The following is a 21,043-nucleotide window of genomic DNA, read 5'->3' as shown; positions in this document are numbered from 1 at the left end:
AGGAATTCAGAGAGTTCACTAATACCATTTAAGGTTTCAATACGAGTCATTTAGTTGAAATGGGTTAAGAAAAGTACACCAGGAAACTCCTTTAAATCCTGTCTCCATCCTATGGATGGATTAATGATCAGTGAACAACATAACTGTACAAGACCTAAGTCAGAAGTCATTATTTTTCCCATAAGTATCCATGCTTATCTGGTTGGACAGTCAGCTATGCAAATCACTGGATTTTGTAAATGGCAATACTAATTTTGCATAGTCAGAGAAATAAGAACTGTTAAATAAATCAACCAAACAACGTGGCCTTAGCTGAAGAAGTTCAGGAAAAGTGTTCTGATATACAAACTCATCAAAGCTGGGAATCTCAGAAAAGATTAATCAAAGCTCAAAGAAAATGCATACCTGAGTTATTTGGGGAGTAAGATCTACTAAGCTCTTTCTTCTTTGCAGTTAAGTATAATTACATGCATATCTGACACATGCATCACTATCACATGCATGTAGCTATGGGAGTGGAAGATTATGATTTAGCAATGTCAAAACATAAATTTTTTTATACAGTGAACGAACAGAATGGGGTTATTAGTTTAACCATTCAGAAAAATACAGTGCAAAGAAGCAGATTGGCCTATGCCCTGGAAAAAGGTCATGGTATTTCTACGCATTTATACATGTACAATAATGTTCAGCTTGAAGAAAAAAAAGAGGCCAAGGGGCTTGCTTAAAGTGAGTGAGTGGCACAGCTCAGATTAGAACAGAAAGCTGTTAAAGGTTGGTATGCTTTGATATGCAAACCTAAATATTTTGGCAAAAGGGCAAGGGCTTACACATGAATGCAAGCAGCTGCATCTTTGAGTTACTTTTCATGGAGTGGCCTGCAGTAACAACAATAATACTTAGCACATTCATGGAACTGTGTATTTTCAAAACACTAATAAACAGTTACCTAGCACAGTGGTAAAGTATAAGCTCCACTTTATAGCTAAGCAAACAAAGATACAGATGACTATTGACTTGCTGAAAGCCACACCCAATTCAATGAGGAACAAAATTAAAACTTAAGAAATCTTACAGATGCCTTATATAGTTATGGCGTTGTCCAAGCAAAATGTACAAAATAATGTCATTTGTACATTTTGCTTGAGACTCAGTGGAATGGAGCACACACATTTTCTAATGTGCTTTTGTTCCCAGGCCCTTGTTTGCAAAATAATATATGCCTGTAGTCAGTAAAGAAGTATGGCATACATGTGTATGAAACATCATTAGCCAGGACAGAATGAGCACAGAAAACACATTTTTTACAAATTTTACACTAAACATATAGTATACTACAACTTTTCTCCTTCTCTCCATTCATTCCTTACTCACTCTTTTCCTCCCTTTCTTCCTTCCTCTCTTCCTTTCTTTCTCCCTCCCCCACTCTTTATGAAAGTTAAAATCTCTTGCCAGAAGCTCAATGGATCCAACCTTGTCATCACAATATTTTTCCAGCTTTTCAAAAACAGTTAAAATGAGGATCTTGGAGTATGGTGCTCTTTGATCTGTCTGTTGTTGGACAGAAAATTTAAAGCCACTCAAAATTATTAGTCCCTTTCGGAAAGATCTTCACCTGAAATTCTATATTTTCTTTACAGTTTTGCTTCTAATTGGCGAATAAATTAAAAGATGGTCTTAACCCTGGTAAGCACTCCTAATTTTGACTTTACAGTTCTTCAGAAACAATCTACCTAATTCACTTCATATTTCTTATAAAAAATTTTACTGTAGCTTCAATTAAGTTTTTAACCCGGAGTCCTTTGTATTAGAAATGAGCAAAACTGTCCCATGTAGAAACCTAGCTGCAACTCTAATGGCAGAATGGCTGACAGTGCACCATGGTGGGATGTTGGATCTTCATCACAACTGCTGTAAAGCCACCTACATCTACTGAAAGATTAAGTTTTATAGTGCTCACTGGAGCTACTGCAATTGATCTCATTTGAGAAACTACTCCTGAATATATCATGTAATAGCTATCTTACCATTCTGAAAGATTTGTATGTGCCTCTTTAGTCATGAACTGGAATTGTTCAAGTAAACTGGAAAGCAACCAATGCACAGTCAGGACTGAACCAAGCCGCCTCATTGGGTCTACCATGTGATAAAGGTCGTGCAGTAAAGTTTGAATCTTGGGTGCAGCAGAAGGGAAAAGCTGAGAAGAGAGACACCGATTAGAGATTACATGTTATAATATTTGTAAAATGCCAAGAAGTGAAAAGTGATCAGAAAACAGTGTATATAGCATTCGGATGGATTTATATTAAAGCTCTTTCCCACATGTGTGGAAAATTACTGTCTTACCCAGCCTTGCAAATCAGGATTACTAGTACTGACATGGAAGTCTAACTCCTTTGCCTCTGATTTGAATTCCAGATTTATTCAACTCAATCCCTCTTCAGAAAGCCTTATCAGTCTCCAACTCTGATACTCATCCAGGAGGTCTAGAAGAAATCCTGATATCATGCAGACTTTCTGAACAACAGATCCAGCTGCAGATCTTTCATTTCCCCAATACATTTCCTCTATTAACTGCCATGCCTATTCACAGACACTGACTGTTATTCCTCCATATCTATTCTTCTCCAAAAATGAACTCACTTGAAGTATGAAGAAGACATATTAAATATTCCACCTGATTTTTTTGCCACTTTTTAATCTATATCTATTCTCTGGTCATGATCTCAGTGTTGTGTTGTCTCCAGTTCTTCCATTCACACCTGCTTTGCTTCATTATAATTCTCTTTTCTTACCAACTCGTTAGTCATTTACATAATTTTCTTCCTTTTCCTTTCATTCTATTTTCTGGTCTCTGTTTCTGCTTTAGCTGTCCCTTTTAATGAATCCTCAACTCAAATTCTGTTTTATTTCTTTATCTCCTTTAATTTAAATTCCAAAAATCCTCCAAAATAAAATCAGGATAACCTCTATCTCCCTGCTTCCCCGCCCATCCAGCCTAATGCACGTGCCAGAGACAGCAAAGAATGATAATGAAGGAGAAATGTTAAGAGATTTACATAAAATATGTATCCAATACAACAAAACCCTGTTTATTTTACCAGCTCAAATTGTCCAAGACTCTTCAGCTCCTTTATGAAAGTTATCATTGAATTTATCTCTTCTAAAGACAAACATTGCTCATCTTCTTTGTGGTAAGTTCCATCCTATGAAGGAAAGGGCAGCATATTCTGGTGAAATCACATGGAAAGCAATGTGCTTTCATTAGATCCCAATCCCTTTGGTGATCAAAGGGACAAGTTACAGCAGCTCTCATCTTTCCCTAACCTCATCCAAAGTCATGGCAAGCCAGCTCCTTGATAACTCTTCCCATTTCTCTGTCTACAATACAGTAGACTGTGCATTAGCTTTGCATAGAAAAGAACCCATAGAAACTACCATGGGAATAGACTGCATAGACAGTTGAAGTGGACAGTTTGAAATGTGGTCTGGTCTCCTAAGGAAAACAGACTTAGGTAATTGTATCATACATGTGAATGTCTGCAGCTTCCTACTTTATCCTGTCAAAGTTAGAACCCATGATCCTGTTTTAGTCACACCTGCCTGAGAGGCAGAAGTCGCAAGGATAATGTAGTCCCTGTAAGTCTTGCAAGCAGAGGAATAAGTCTTGCAAACTCCTCCCCTACAAGTGCCCAGACTGAGAGAAACACTGCTAAAGGAGTTCCCAGCTTGTCAGAAATATATTTCACAAGTGATGCAAACTTTATACAGAGCCTATAAATGCAAAAAATAGTAATTGGATCTTGCATTTAGAATAAGACACAAAGTTGTAGGAAACAAAATTCAATTCTGATGCTCGTGAATCTACCCGTTTGAGTTAATCAGTTCTAGGTTTATGAAAACACACAAACCTGTATATTAAAAAAGACCATTTAAAAAAAAATGGTGGGGAAATTACTTTGTTAAAGTTTTAAATATATCTTTGAGGTACTGTACTTTGGGAAATGTCATAATTTGAGAGTGGAATTTTTCTCAAAGAAAATACAATTGTTCAATATAATTACAGTTTTATTCATGACTTCCCCAGAATTCACTAACAGATAGTTTTGATTAAATAAATCCTTCATTCTATAAGTTGTCACCAACAATTTCAGAAGGGCATACAATTTAGAATGAAGTATTTTCAAATAGTTACTAATAAGAAAATGGTGGAATGAACTACCTTGCTCACAGCTGATCCATATATTTTTTGTAAAGCTTCTATGAAACTGGGTGTTGAGGATTCATTAGATAAGAGAAATTTAAAAGTATCTTCAAAAAGAAATTCTTTGAAAGTTTGGTCCTGAATATTTGATTCATCCTCATCTTGAAAGTCAAAGTTTTCATGCACCTGTTAGAAAACAACATAAGAATTTATAGCTTGAATATCAAGTCCAGTCTTCTCATTACCACATATACCAAACTGGAACTATTTATAAAAAAAAGTCATAATAACACTAATAAAACAGACAGGATTACAATATAGCGAATACTGTACCACATTTTCTGTCAGAGCTACACATCGCAATGTTTGCTGACCTCCAGCGGATAGAGTACAATATTGCAGTCTCATGTGAGAGCTTTTTTTTCGTGTTTGATTTGAAATTTGATAAAAGAAATAAAATGTCAGATTATATGTTAACACAACTCTCTCAGCTATTTAGGAGTTACTACATATGAAGGTATAAATTTTACAATATATAAACACAGTGAATAAACTCATGTTTCTAAAATATGAATAAATTAGTATTTTAGCATAAACACAAATATAACTTCAAGCTGCATGGGGTGTGTGCACACTACAGTTTCCAAGGGATACTATTCAAAATCAAATGTCATAGTAATTATCAACCATTATTTTTTAAAGTAATTTGTATTTTCATAAGAAACTATTAAACACTACTGTTTTACTGTACATTTATGGATTATGGCTGATGGTTGAGACTACTACACAGGCAGGTAGACATTATGCTTTATGTTTAGTTTTTTAAGCAACTCCTGGGAGAGTCTTTTTACAGGCTGGTATGCAATTATTAAATTGTTATGACATCACATTTCTTATACTAGCTAAACAAGTCTTGTCACACTAATTAAGGATATTGTCTTAGTGGATTTTTTAAACTGTGCACACTTTCTTTCATGTGTCCATTTCTCCTTTGCGTTTAAAGGATCTTTGTGTTGTGAAGGATGAAGAGACTGACTGCACTGTTGTTACTAGAACCTTGAACAGATTTTAACTGAGGATGAATTTTAAAAGTGTTCTGTGATTTCCCAGGATATATTTACTAATATTTTTTTTGCCTTTTGTGTATCATAAATATGGACAAAGATTTTATATACTTAGGTATATACATATTCGTGTGTATACACAGGGGTAATGAGAAGCAGCTGGAAAGCAGTACAATTTTGTTTCTGGCCAGGCTGTTCAAGAGGCAGGAGTGGTACAAAACTGGCACAGGGATTTTATGCCACAGGCCACATTTCTCTGGTTTTGAGGGCCTTGAGGGCCTTGAGGACCATCCAGGAAGAAGGCAGCACAGTGGAGGTCAAAGCAGATGGTGAATTGGAGTACAAAGCAATTCATGGAGAGCTTTAACTTGTACTAAAAGCCACTTCTGACATTTTAACTTCTTCCCTTCCTCTTTGTTCTGGCACAGTTAATACCTAACTCTACTTGCATGCAATCCTTCTTATGGATTTTGTTTAGCTGATATTCAGTTGCGGTGATAATCCCATAATCCCAAAACTGAAAGGTTTGCACTCTTCAATGGTGTGGTAAACTTCATCACAAGAACTCTGTCCCTTAAAAACTGGTTTCTCCTGGAGCAGCTCTCCACTGTTGAGCAAAATGAATATTAATTTACTCGGACATTTCTAGAGGTCTGAGGGCAACTTTCAGAGAGGGTTCCCTGCTGTGTTCTTTTTGGTATAAATTTTTTGGGTCAAGCAATAAATTTGTGTCATTTTCTCACCTGAAGAACTACTGGGTACATGGAGGTGCCAAATCCAACGTCAAAGGTTAGCATTTGAAAACATTGTCTGCATCTGAAATACAATATAACAGGAATCAGATTCAGTGAGGTTAGGTAATGTTGTGAAACATATGCTACAATGACATACACACAGAGGGTCCAGAGAACATACACAAGAACATACACACATAGGTGAAGAGAAAGCATGCGATACAGACTAAATAATAGAATTTCTAAGAAGAGCTGGCAGCATTAAACATAGATAGATTCAGATTGTGAGCTGATGAAAACAGTGCTATATTAAAGTGTATTTATATGGTTGACTTTAAAACCAATGAGGGAGGTGAACTACACTGGAGGAGGAAATGCCTTTTGATGAGAATGAGGCCCTGCAAAAGCTTTGATGACATCTGGAGGGCAATAGATGGTGAAACTCTCTGGGCTCATTGAAGCCAAAGAGTTGTGCTATAGCTATGGGGATGTTTGAAGGCATGGGCCAGGAGCTCTAAGCAAGTCTTGGGTTACATAAACAAGAGATATGCATCCCATTGGTAAAAAGAGGTTAGAGTTTGGACCACTGTCAAAATAGCTCCATCCCTGTTAAACTCCTCCCCTTCTCACTACCCTTTCCACTCACAATGTAAGCTTTATTTCCAACTTGCATAAGTCAAATAATGATCTTTATAATACTTCTACTAAAACACCTGGGTTTGGGTTCTCAAATAGCTTTATAAAACATATAAATGTAATAAATAGTAACTTATTTACTATTTACCATAAAAATGTCAGGGATGTGACATAACATATATAGAACAAATATTAATTTTAATTAATAAAAATATTACATAATAAATGTTGATTTATGTGTAAGAACTGTAACACTCAAATAGAAGTGATTACAATGATTTAACACCCACAGAAAAGTGACTGTTGCTGCTTAGGTATATTTCATAAGGTACGTTTCACAAAGTATTCTACAGTGTCTCTTGTTCAGATTGCTTGCTGCAGCCAGCTCTGAACAGTCTGGGCTACTCTAACTTTAAATATTTGACATATGACGGAGGGCTCACTGAAGGGAAACACAGCTTTATATATGTTAGGACTAGCCCAGTTGTGAGTGATTTCCGTTCATTTGTACTGCCTGAAACACTTCATCAGAACACAGCATCTGGTCCTAGGTATTTACCATAACATTTTTGCAAACTAGAAACGCTGTGGATGTTGAAGAGTTTTACTCCCTAAATGGACCACATCCTCACTTTGTTCTATAAGGAAGTATGAAATAGAGGGGATTTTGTTATTTTAGGAGTCATGTATCCTCTACAATTTTTGTTCTGCTCTAAGGAGCTATCTTGACAATAACATAGCAATGACCAGTGCAAGTCACTTACTGATTGAAAGAATTTGGTCCTGAGGCAGATGATTCACTGAAGACCTCAGTTATAAGTAGAAGTTTGCTTATAGCTTCCTTCATGTTATTGAAGGCTTGTTGGGGAGAACTGCTTTTGAAGAATATCTCAAAAAACCTTTGCAGCTGTGAAAGAGATCACACATTTTTAACTTTTACTGTAAATCAGTGCTTAAGATCATAAATTAAAAGGCTGGTAGAAGTAAAAATTGCCTTAGAATGTAAACTTCAGTTCTTATTCATTTGCACAGCAAAGAAAAGAGGCATGAAAACCTCCATGCAGCATACTAGTAGAGAAAGAGTTTTTTTAGAAATAAGTATATCAGAAACAGACTCTGTATTAATGGTTTTAAAAAATACTGCTCACAGTCTAAGCTTACTTTGATAAAACCTTTTGCTGTCAACTGGTTCTAGGCAACAGAAACCACAAACACTTATTTCTTCAGCAGTAGGTAATAGCACAGTCAAAGTAAAAGCCTTTTCTCTTGTTAACATCCTGTGCCAAGGGCTATCCCACTTGACCTTGACCATGAATCTTTACCCCAGGCTAACAAGCTTTAAATAGAATATAGAAGAAAGATGTTGAAAAAATGATCGGCCACCACAGCCTGTGTTTTGACTGGACTCTTGCACATCCTGAGGATTTTAGACTCATGAATCCTCCCAGTGGCATATTCTCTGGCCTGCATAACACTGTCCTCTCAGTTTCTTTCATCACTCATGAGAATTCACCCATCTCATCACTTCCGACAGTGATTCAGCAAAACAGAGCTGGAGCAACACAGAGCCCCAAAGAAGAGTGGGACACAGGCAGGTTTTGTTGCATCGGAGTCCTTTGTGCTAAGAAAGGGGCTGCCTTTGAACCACATTATCACACTGCACAGAACTCAATTAACGTCTGAACTGTGTAAAACTATTAGATAATTTAGTAGTACTATATTACCAGATACACTTATATAGTATAAAAGTACTGTCTTCAGAGATAAAGCCTATAAAGTATACACAGAACATGTTTTGTATTGATACTCAGAAAAGAAAAAAAATCTGATTATTTCTAGGAACTTCTCTACTAAACTGACTTAGAAACACAATTACATATTTTTTATTCCTACCTATCCTACATGACCCACTAGGGTAACATGACTGAAGCATGCAGGCTTCTGTAGACAACCCCACTGGGGACTGATGTGGTTGGCATCTCTCTAGGTGCCTTTGACTGCAGTCATGATCAAGTATTCATTGCAGATGGGTTAACAAAGCTTGGCATTTAGCAGAAGTCGGTAACAAGGCTTAATGTGATATCTTGGGTCTAAAACACGATCATAGAATCACAGACCCACAGAATGGTTGAGTTTGGCAGGGACCTCTGGAGGTTATCTTGGCCAAACATCTGTTCAAAAAGGGCTACCTAGAGATAGTTACACAGGACTATGTCCAGATAGCTTTTGAATGTCTCCAAGGATGGAGACTCCACAACCTTCCTGGGCAACCTGTGCCAGTGCTCAGTCACCTTCACAGCAAAAAAGTGTTTCCTGATGTTCAGATGGAACCTCCTGTCTTTCAGTTTGTCCTGACACTGGGCACCATGGAGAAGAGCCTCACTCTGTCGTCTTTACAGCCTCCATTCAGATATTCATACACATTGATGAGATCCCCCTGAGCCTTGTCTTCTCCAGGCTAAACAGTCCCATCTCTCTCAGCCTTTCCTCATATGTGAGATGTTCCAGTCCCTTAATCATTTTAGTGACCCTTCACTGCAATCTATCCAGTCGCTCCACATCCCTCTTGTACTGGGGAGTCCAGAACTGGACACATTACTCCAGGTGTGGCCTTGCCAGTGCTGAATAGAGGGGAAGGGTCACCTCCCTCGACCTGCTGGCAACACTCCTCCCAATGCAGCCCAGGATGCCATTTGCCTTCTTTGCCACGAGGGCACATTGCTGGTTCATAGTGAACTTGCTGTCCATCAGGACCCCCAGGTCCTTTTCTGCAAAGCTGCTTTCTAACTGGTCAGCCCCCAGCATGTACTGGTACATGGGGTTGTTCCTCCCCAGGTGCAGGACTTTGCACTTCCCCTCTTTGAACTGCATAAGGTTCCCATCAGCCCATTTCTCCAGCCTGTGGAGGTCCCTCTGGATGGCAGCACAGCCCTCTGGTGTATCAGCCACTCCTCCCGGTTTTGTGTCATTGGAGGGTACACCCTGTCCCATCTCCCAGGCATTTAATGAAGATGTTGAACAGGAATGGACCCAGTAAGGACCCGTGAGGTACACTGCTGGTTACTGGTGATGCGTTATGATGCATTCACTGTGCTGACACCAGATCTCCTTACAACATACTTCTGTGCACTCTAGTCCACAGAATTTCCTAGACAGTGTTGGAGCCTCCCCTTGTGAGCGTGAGTACTGCCAAGCATGCTGGTCTGCATTGGCATAGATGAATGGCTTTGTTTCTTCAGGCAGCATATTGCAGTTAAATGTAAAAAGCATTTCCACTTTCCTTTAAAAAAAATACTGTATCATTGCCTACAGCCAGCGGTGGGAAATACTCAAGCATGCAGCTAATGCGGATCCTCCTTTGCTTTTTGCTCTATTCAATTCCAGTAACTCCATTCTGTTGTGCTGGTAAATAACTGGTGGTAGGAAGTTGGTTTGCCTGTCTTCCTGTTCTTATCACCTCTGGTTTTATTCTAACAAGTGGTTCCCTTCCCAGGCTTTACTGACTAAAAGAAATGTGTCCCATGCACACATCTGGGCTGAAGGTTTGCAATGCCTGGGACCTTTTCTCCTGTTTCTGATAAAGCTATTTGAAATGCCAGTAGGAAAAAAAATGACAACAGTATATGACTAAAGTTATAAAATTAAACCTCTGACTGCCAGGAAATTGCAAAGTAAAGGTTGCACATATAACCTCAACTCTGCCCTTTGGATATTCGCATCATGTTGAAATCTTTAATTACATCACACTGCATTTTTATGCTGCAGAAAGTTTTCCATGTGTACTGCAATTCCATGAGCCTCTAGAGCAAAAGAGCCCCAGAACTGCTATTTAGAAAGAGATTATGCAAATCCTCAGATCACACTCCATTTCATTGCCACAACAGGCTGAGAGGGAATCTGTGCTTCCCAAAGTCTAAGATCACCAAAGCTGTGTTTCTCCCACAGAGCAGTACAAAGATTAAGAACAAGAAGCTGCACATTTTTCAAATAATTTCTGGTTTAGATTCATCTCTGAGTGAAATTGCCCCATTTCAGTTCCTTGTTCAGACCAAAACCAGTTAATTAAACTTTTCATGTGAAATAAAAAATTTAAAACGAAGACTCATCTCACCAAGGTGGGACTACATGGTAGTTCTTCACCTGACTTTGACAACTATTTCCACCATCTCTGCCACATCCTGTACATCACCTACATTCCTGCTACACTGGCTTGCATCTTGTCTCTAATTTCCTGAATCTGCAGTGGGTATTGAGGGGCTAAGTGAGAAGCTGCATTGTTTTGCTGCACAGGGAAGATAAGGAGCTGCAGAATTTTCCAAGGAGAGGCAGGGATTATTGGAAGGAAGGGAAAGCAGGACAGAAAAAGCCCCATTAGCTCATTTGCTCCTCACCATAAATCAGTCTCTAAGCACCTAAACACAAAGGATACACAATGCACATATTTCTAGTCAGAATTGATGAAAGACAGGCTGATTTGCCGTGTCTGCACTCATAGCATGCTGTTGGCTATAATAGTAAACTGTTTCCAACACAACAGGCATTAAAATAAAACTGGCTTTTCCAAGGAACTGCATTTTAGTTACAGTCCTCCTTAGCCAGACTAGAAAAGAAACAGTGCTCAACAGGTCCTCATTAGGGGATATCAGGTTTTAAGACAATACTTATTCTAAGACAATGACTGAAAATAAATATTTAGTCAGTCTGTTTCAGGACCAATAGAGACAAGAGACAAATACTTCCAAAAAATTCCAATTCATGAAAAAAATCCTATTTAAACCAGTTCAGGTTAGGTTTGACTCCTACGGATTCTACAGGATTCCCAGCAACTGGTAGGGAAAATGTAAAGTATATGGATTAGGGGCAATAAGGTGTGAAAGCCTGGGGCAACCTCAGGTTCTTCTGAGTATGCCTAACAAAGGTCTATAAATATCTGTGTTCAAGTGCAAAATATTAAAGTCACTGAGATGAAGGTTACTTCAGATGATCACCACTGATGCTTGTTCTCCCACCTTCAGAGGAAACAGACTACCTGTCCAGCAAGATTCAATCTCATTATTGGTTGAGTGTGATTAAAAGCAGCACTGAATAGTAAAAAAGAGGACAAAATGGGAAAAACTGGTGGCAATCACAGGAATTTAGTCTGGGAGAAAGCTGACCTCTGACTGGCAAATTTTGAAGCAGAGGAATAGGGATTAAATTTTAGTAGGCTGTAAAATTTAATGCAGACATGCACAAATATTTTGCAGAATGCCACCATTGTATACAGAATCGCAAGACTTCTCAGGAGCTTGAAGACATTCATCCACATGCTGGATGCATACAGTTGGAGGTATGTTCCACATATTTATGTAATGCCTTTCAGAAAGTGTGTAAATGCAGTCAAATTACATAGATCAAGCACACATTTTCTCTAAAGGCAGAATGAACTAAAAATATTCTTAAGATTAACTTTAACTCATCGACCTTTTGCTCACTGATAACTACTTTTGCTTTAGGATAAGCCATTGGAAAAAAAAAAGATTTGGCTAACTCAATATTAATTTTACAATGCTTTTTCTCAACCCACTTTGACATCCACTTTTTAAAATCCACAGTCATTAAAATAAGGTTTATGATCTTAGTGACATGGATCCCTTTGGCTCCTCAAAAATACACTGAACCATCAGCTAAAGGCCTGACACACTGGAAAAATGTAGTTTAATTGACAAAGGAATTCCGATTTGCAAGCTTCATGCACAGACTCAGGGACATGTGCATGTGTCCATGACTCAAGGAAAGTGGACGAGTGGGTGCCATCCGCAGGGCTGGATGCTATGGCGACTGAAGTAATTCCCTTGACAGGATTTTCCTCTGACAATTTTTCTGCAAATGCATTTCTTAGGAGAGATGCTGGGGCAGCCTGGGGCAGCTAGCTGAATGGTCAGCTGAGGATTTCCCTGCGAAAGCATATAAATTGATTTAGACAGCCATCTCCCAGCCCCTTCTACCTCCACCCCTTGTTTTAAGGGGCTTGTTCAGAGTGCATTGAGCAGCAGACACAGCCAGACACTGCGTGCACTGGGCGTTGTATACCAACACTCCACGGAAGGCATAAATTAATTTTACTGTAATAAAAAAAAGATGTAGCGACCCTTCTGGGATTGCCTTCTGACTCAGTCCTAGCACAGTCTTCCCTCCTGACGAGATGAGAAATATTTCCCTCGACTAACCTTAGGAATAGCAATAAAGACAAACTTAAAATGCCTACCTTCACTGCACTGATTAGCTTTCTGTTGATTGTAATAGGTGTCCAGAGGCACAGCTCACATGAAGACAATTCTCTCAGGTGTCAAAATCTGTAGAGGATTCCCACCCTACAAGACTACATGGCTTATGTCTATGTACGAGCAAAGTGTCTAGGTTCCTTTTATACCTCACTGCAGAACACAGATGTTTCAAGAGCATGATTTATGCCATCCCGAGGCAGCCATCTCAGAACAGTGACATTAATTGCAATCTAAAACTGCTCTGTTCCTCCAGTGACTGTACAGGGAATCTAAATGATACCACTGAAGACAGGTAGGAGATATCCACCGGAGTGCTCACACAGCCCACCCACAGACAAATCTGTGTGCCTGGAATATACAGAACTGTCTGGGAGGATGTTTGTCCCAAACTTACCATGATACAGAGGAAGGCGACCATCAGCAAGGTTAAACAGTAACCAGGAAATTACAAAGTGACTTTTGAAACAAGGAAGGAGTCAGCTTGGGAAATAATATAAAAGCAGCATGAAAATTTGCAGTGGGGGAGAGACTTTGGGGTGGAAACAGCAGCAGTCAAAATCTGGTCAGGCACTGCCAGAAGTCAGCCCACGGGCGTCACAGCTTCTGCCTAGACTGCAGGGAGTACCAGGGTGTAAGGATGGGCATGGGTCCTATGCGGGTACAGGCAGAGCTGGAACCCCCACTGCTCCAAGCAGAGATGCATGCAAGAAGCAAAGCTGCATCCCAGGAGAGCTGGGCTGTGCTTGTAACCCATGCTGCCTGGGAGGTAGGGTCTGGGTAAACGTGGGTGAGTGGGTGGGTGTGACTACAGCTTCAGGGCGTATTTATAGAAAGATGTTTAGAAATGTGCAAGGTTTATTAACTTTTTTGAAGTGTCTGGTATCATGGTTCACCTGTTCTGTTACTGAAATTGGTAGTGAATGTATTATTATTACTGGTGGCCAGTTAATTACATATCATCAATTAGCTACTTCTATCCTGGCTTTGGTTAAACAATACAAACTCGTCAATTTTTTCCTGCAACAGTATCTCACCTTTGGAGGTGTAGCTGAGTTCTGAACTTACCCAAGAAGGCAAGGAGATAGAAGATAAGAGGCCATTGGGGCTACTGATTAATTCAGTGCAATCCTGAGGTTTACATTTTGGGATTTGGTGCATCATACTTTACAGGATTTGTATGAATACATTTTGAAAGGACCTTGCTGGTTCCTAGTTGTAGCCTTCAAAACTAGATGGCAGACAAAGTCACCAGGATCATATCATAGAATCAAAGAATCATAGAATCATAGAATACCAGGTTGGAGGGGACCTCAAGGATCATCTGGTCCAACCATTCTAGCACAATCTAGACAAGATGGCCCAGCACCATGTCCAGCTGAGTCTTAAACGTGTTCAACGTAGTGGAGTCAACCACTTCCCTGGGGAGATTATTCCAACGATTGACTGTTCTCATTGTGAAAAATTTTCCTCTCGTGTCCAATTGGAATCTCCCTGGGAGTAACTTGTACCTGTTACCCCTTGTCCTCATCATGCGACTGCTTGTAAAAAGGGAGTCTCCATCTTCCTTGTAGCTCCCCTTTAAGTACTGGTACATGGCGACGAGATCACCTCTAAGCCTCCTTTTCTCAAGGCTGAACAAGCCCTGTTCTCTCAGCCTGTCCTCATACGGCAGCCTTCCCAGACCCTTGATCATCTTGGTGGCCCGTCTCTGGACCCCCTCCAGCCTGTCCACATCTTTTTTGTGTAACGGGGACCAGAACTGTACACAGTATTCCAGGTGTGCCCTGACAAGCGCTGAGTAGAGTGGGATAATGACTTCTTTATCTCTGCTGGTGATGCCCTTTTTGATGCAACCCAGCATCCTATTGGCCTTCTTGGCCGCAGCAGCACACTCTTCACTCATGTTGAGCTTCCTGTCCACCAGGACCCCCAGGTCCCTTTCCACAGAGCTGCTCTCTAGCCAGGTGGATCCCAGTCTGAGCTGCACTCCTGGATTATGTTTTCCCAGGTGCAAGACCTTATATTTGTTAAACTTCATCAGGTTCTTATTAGCCCACTCTTCCAGCCTATCCAGATCTTCCTGCAGGGTGGCTCTCCCTTCCAGATTTGGTGTCATCTGCAAAATTCATCAGGCTACACTTGATCCCATTATCCAGATCACTTATGAAGATATTGAATAGTGTTGGGCCCAATATCGATCCCTGGGGGACCCCACTTGTGACAGGTTGCCAGTTTGAAAAAGAGCCATTTACCACCACCCTTTGGGTGTGGCCCACCAGGCAATTCCACCCACCGCACAGATCACTTGTCTAGGCCATAACGCATCAATTTCTCCAGGAGAAGGCCGTGGGGAACTGTATCAAAAGCCTGAGATCAAGGTTTATGTCTGAGGAACCAAAGCATGACCCTTGGTTTCAAGAAATGACCCTTTTTGAATTAATGAGGGTGTCCTCTCCAGATTGTTCTGCTATGCATCAGAGCTGTTGCAGTCTTTCCGATCAATTGGATCTGCATGGTCTCAAAAGACTTAATAGCTGCGGATGTTTTCACTTGAATCAATTCAATCAATCTCTGATAACTTTCAGTATAGGTTCTGTAGTCTCAGTTCATTTTTGTACATTCATTCTTCTTACTGGATCTATATTTGGTGAAATTTCTTCACCAATTCCAAATATCTTTGGGTATAAGTAGTTGTTCACAGATACAAAAATACTCTTTTACACACAAACAAGAATCTCCTTGACTATGCATATAGAGGTATCTAAATACGTAAGGTGTCTGCAAGAATACAGACTGTTTCCACATAGAAGGCCAGAAAAAACATATTTCGCAATAAAGCTATTTCCTATATTGCCTACTAGCACAGACAGACCTCTCCACTGATCACAGTATATAGAAAAAGCCGTAAGACATGTAATGGGAGAAAAATGTACCCATAATCAAAAAAATGGTTCCAGAATATATCACAGAGAAAACAGTACAGTAATTTATCATAAGTTTATAGTGTTAGCTTTAGTTAGGTCTGTTTATTCCACCCCTGATTTATTGTTACAATGTGCCATTTCTCTGCAGCTCTAACATGGCACCTGATGAAGGGGGAAGCCACAGTATTATTCAGCTATTTTGTACAGTAAATTTCCCACTTATGTATATTTTTTCTTAACATAAGATTTTTTAAAGAGATGCTATTTAATAGCTCAGGACAAAAAAACTTCTTGTCCCTTAACACTTTTATAACTATTTACATGGAGCAGAAAAGGCCATCTAAGAAAGGTTTCCTCCAAAGATTCTTGCTGTTAAGACTAATTCCAAAGACAAAAAGCCGCTCACTAGCTTCAGCAACCACTAAACTAGGTCCTTTGACTGAGACTGAACTAAGAATGGTTTCCCAACCCAGCATCAACTTCTTAGTGGAAAAGTAAAGGTGATTTACTAACAGCACCTCCCAGCTCTCTGTGAGAAGCAAAAGTGGATCAGCTTGACTAAGGGAAGCTTGAAAGCAGAAAGAGAAAGATGAGAAGAAGAATCAAGATAATGGGAGGTAGGTCTGGGAAAGTTGGGAGCCAGAGAGGGGCATGCTTACAGAGCTGCCTGGATTGAACAGCCAGAGTGAGAGGATCTGTGGTCCAGGAGAAAAGCAGAGATCTAGGGGCCTGGATAACAGTGTAAAGACTTATGACATATCCACATGTTATAAAGAATAATAAGTCTAGAACTCTTACTAGCTAAACCGGGATGTTCATAACGAGAAGAGCAGAAAAGAACTCCAGGAAGAATTTTAATTTTATTTGTGTACTGCATGACAGATTGGCATAGACATGGAGAAGGTAAAGAAGGAAGGATTACTCATTCTTTCTCTTAAGACAAGAATCAGGGATATGAAATTAAGTAATCAGGTAGAAGTTTTAAAGCAAACAAATATTCTTTCTCAGCACATAAATAATCTGTAGAGTCTCATTGCCGCAAGATGTTGGGAAGACCAAAAGCATTGATGGATTAAAAAATCTAGTAGATAACTGCATGGCATAAAAGTCCACTGGAGCTTATTAAACAAAGAGATATATATTCCACTTCCAGTTTTATGTGTCTTACCTTGCAGGTTACCAGAAATAGCTATAGTCTGCCCAAGGATGAGTACCACTATGTGCTTGTCCTGTTACATAGTTTCATGATGCTTTCTTGTCTGGTTGTTGCCAGAAACAGAATGTCAGACTAAGCATGTCTTTGATCTCCCCTGGCCTAGACAGACTTTCATTCTGATATCAGTGAAAAGAGAAATGATAAGGCTCTGGATGCTACGAGGACAGAAAACAGAGATGGCATTTATGTTATGCTCAGTCTCCCAGGAAGGGGAGCAATAGAGCATTTGAGTCTCTACACAGGCTACTTGCAAGAACAGTGAAATGCATATGCTGAGTTCTTACAGAACCTGATGAACAAATTTAATGTTATTCCCAAATAACCCTGTAATCTAATTGATTAAGAGTTGATGGCAATTTTCTGTTGTATTTGCTCCTGCTAAGTGACAGGACAAGAATACGAAATTCAAAAATAAAACAAAGGGAAAAAATCCTGAGCCTTTCTGCTGTTTCTAAGCATTTTGCTCTTTATTTGCACGTATGTTTGCATTCTGTTTCTCATTATATATCTGGGTCTATTACATGAAGTAGTATCAAAAGTGGCCACTTGAGGGCAATACTGCAACCTAATTTTCACAGTGTTCGGCTCTAAGCCAGGCCTCCACGTCATACTAAAAGATGTATTTCCTGGGTAAGTAAGGGTCCAGTTTTATTTGCATATATGTTAAGTATAAAAAATATTTCTCTTTACTCAAGTTTCCAAATGCTTAATACACAGAGAGAGGATTTCAGCGACAGTTATAGTGACTTACACCACAGCAAGCTTAACAGCAAACTGCTTTTATAAATTATGTTTACTTCACTGCACAACTGGAAAATTACTTAAGAACATAGTTTCAGCTAAGGGTATCGAGGGTTATGCAAGTACACCAGCCAAGGAATTCAAATCCAGGAGACACCTGACTGTCTATTTTGGACGAATGTAGGGGCAGTGAGCCAGAGCAGGGGCTGTGCAAAGCTGCCGACAGCACAGAAGAGCCTTCCCAGGTGACGCAGGACGTGGCACCACTGACGTCTATGAAAGTGTATCCCTTCATTAAGAATTGGGGCCAGGTTGGGAAAGGTTAGTGGCAGGGCAAAGGAAGCACTTCACAGTGTGTTAAACCTTGAGATAATTAATCATAAATGACTGTTTCGCACACCAACTTCTATAAACCAGAAAATTATTCAGGGGCCAGCCCTCTGCTCAATACACATGCATAATGTCGATTAACACAAAGGGAATTACTGCATACATTGACAGAGACCCATCCCTTAATTGGTACCATATGCAAAATAGAAAGCTTCAAATTTATTATTGATTTTTCAAAGCACAGATGGTCTAAATAAGGAGGTTCCAAATTTCCTCAAGGAAATAAGGCTATTACGCAAGTCTCATATCAAAACATTTGTGTGGCCGAAAGCCATTTTTTCCCATGCATCTCCTGCATCTTCCCAACCAGGGCCCAAATCTAGAGTCACACTTTTGCCACTCCTTGACTACACACAAAATCCTCATGCCAGCGGAGGATTTAGTTTCCTTTGCTTTCTGAACTGAGATACTAAAATATGTATAATCCAGAGAAAACCTGGCAGCTGCTGAGCAAAACACACTTGAACTCTTCCTGAACTGCTATTTGGCCAATGCTTATTCAAGGAGTCATTCTGAAGCCTTGCCACTATAATTAGGATAAGTAAATCTGAGTTGCAAAAATAATTTTTAATAGTTTACTAGCAAAGAAGCAGTAGGCAATGCAGTATTATTTAATTCATTAAACTTCTGGGTTTTCTTTACACAGTTTCTCTTAATCATTTGATGTTGTCTGGTACCCGACCTCCAGTCTTCTTGAAAATCTCTCCTTCATACATACCACATTCTGGTTACTTCTAGCAACCATAAAGGGTTGTTGTACATAGGGGATCAAATTTTAAACTTAACATACTGAGTTTGTGATAGTAATGTTGTAACCAAGTTAACCACAATTGTGGATCAACTTATCGCTAATAGTTTAATTATACTGGTATGAGAAAATTTGCTGACCAGAGGCCTATGTACACTGAAGAGGTCTCTAAGTTACTGTGTGCCATTACTGAAAGCAGCACATCTATGATGGCAATACAGCAGATTTAAATTATTCTCGTTTGTTCATTTAAAAAAAAATACTTCAGTCAGCTGCTCTCGGGGAAAAACACAACACTAGCCAATTTTTCCAGACCAAAGTCTCCTCTATAAGCATGTTCAGTCCCCAGTGACACCAATGAGTATTCTGTCAATCAGCAGAGGAACAGGTCTTAGAGATCCTTTCTGTCATTATTGACTATTGACAGGTTGGAGCTTCACAACATAACAAACAATTTTCCTTCCTACACAACAGAGTTGGCAGAAACTGAAAGCTTAGGAGCTTTCTGGACGGGGTTCCTTGGTTGGTACAAATATGTGTAGCTCCACTGGCTGCTTTGGGAGAGGAGATCACTCTGCTGGCATTGTACGTCTCACTGGCAACAAGTGACAGCTCTATGATGTTTATGAGAAACTTGATGTAATCTCATCCCAAAGGATATCAACAATTGAATTCAAACCTTCTCCCAAGTATTGTTTTCTGACTGATGATCTGCCTGATGCCTCTGCACCAAGCACAGAAGCCTCTTTATGATTCTCCCAGTAGTGGTCTCTGGCCACTCCGTGTATTCCCAGTGTCTGTCTTCTCCTGGAGACTCCCTGACTCCTCCCAGGTTCTGTATAGGGTACACTTTTTATGCTGAGCCACAGTCTTATACACCCCACTTTCCATCATTTTGTTAATCTGCATTTCAATCTATATATCACTACAAATGTGCTTTCTGTGGTGCCTATTTTTTGTTTATTTCTTGCTGTTTCGACAAGTCTGTCTAAAGCTCTGGAAGATATAACACCACAGCAGCAGTAACCAGATTGGAACTACTCTAGATGTGCTGCTGCTTCTATCTATCATTTTTATTGCTTCTTCAGCTGCCAAAGTACTCTGTAAATGGTGGCTGGCACCCCATTCAGCAGACTTCCCTCAGTGGGAATTATTTTACAGAGCCATATCACAATTATTAATGACTACTAGCCTTTAAAGTGATCTCTACTTCAGCTGCGATAGTGATGCTGCTGGACATTGTGCTATTTTAATAAACATAAACCAAAACTGAACCCCAAGGTTTGAAAGTGAGTGACCATTAGTCTTCCTAAATCTAAATAGAGGAAAATAGATGGCAAAATAATATATCTCCATGGGCTTCCATAGCTTCCAAGGTGGGAAATAAAGAGAAGTAGGTTCATCTCACCTAATTTTGGCAATCTAGAATTTGGCATGTTCTCTAAGAATGTCATAGCCCATGGCAGGAAGCAGACACTTTTAGCACGAAACTCACCTCATTCCAAAATTAGTGCCTAAATTGGGTGCGATGATTCATTCTCTAGAGGTGTCTGTTTCTCCAATAACTAGAATTAGATAATGAGCTTAGACTAGGCACTTTACTGTGAAAGTGCTAAAATTGTAGAACATACTAAATGGCTGGCATCATCAAGAGTCCTGACAGTGACATCACAACACTCAACACTGATCCAAAGCCAAAACCTGCTCTTACCCCAAGAGGGCTACATGGGCAAAGCGCACCCATCCTCAGATGGCTGCTGCAGGAGCTGATCTATGTGACCTCAAGAAATCACTGCTACTTTGTAACCTTATTCCTTCAAAAGGAAAGGAGCAGCTGCAGAAGTGTAGCTCCTTCATGAAGACCTGCCATGTTGCAAGCACAGTTCCTTGCTGAAAGGACAAAGGAATGGGAAAGCATGTTTGGAAATCCATAGGACTGCTGGGCAAACTAGATGTGGAGAGAGAGGGGTCTCTCCAGGCACTTGGAGATGTCCAGAGTTAATCCAATTAAAGCACATGTGAAACATCCTTCTTCATAAAACCTAGACACAATGGGAGGCCCACCCTCTTCACCGTATACTTCCTTCCCCTTATTTAGAAGTGCCCTGAACCTCCTCCAT

The 21,043-nt window shown here is 39.8% G+C and overlaps 1 protein-coding gene across 1 annotated transcript in view; it reads right to left on the bottom strand.

Annotated features, from left to right (window-relative positions):
• The window catches only part of CPED1 (cadherin like and PC-esterase domain containing 1), a 156,999-nt gene that overhangs the window by 83,362 nt on the left and 52,594 nt on the right, over window positions 1-21,043 (bottom strand). Inside the window, exons 8-12 of the mRNA XM_082309243.1 lie at window positions 7,403-7,545; window positions 6,012-6,084; window positions 4,223-4,390; window positions 3,102-3,206; window positions 2,028-2,197 (exon numbers count right to left, since the gene is read on the bottom strand). Coding sequence (XP_082165369.1) covers window positions 2,028-2,197; window positions 3,102-3,206; window positions 4,223-4,390; window positions 6,012-6,084; window positions 7,403-7,545 — 659 coding nt within the window. The remainder of the gene's footprint in view (window positions 1-2,027; window positions 2,198-3,101; window positions 3,207-4,222; window positions 4,391-6,011; window positions 6,085-7,402; window positions 7,546-21,043) is intronic.

The sequence above is a fragment of the Platalea leucorodia genome (assembly GCF_965183815.1).
Source record: "Platalea leucorodia genome assembly, chromosome: 4".
Taxonomy (NCBI): Eukaryota; Metazoa; Chordata; class Aves; order Pelecaniformes; family Threskiornithidae; genus Platalea; species Platalea leucorodia.
The sequence above is the reverse complement of the archived record's forward strand: the minus strand, read 5'-3'. Positions and strand labels throughout refer to the sequence as shown.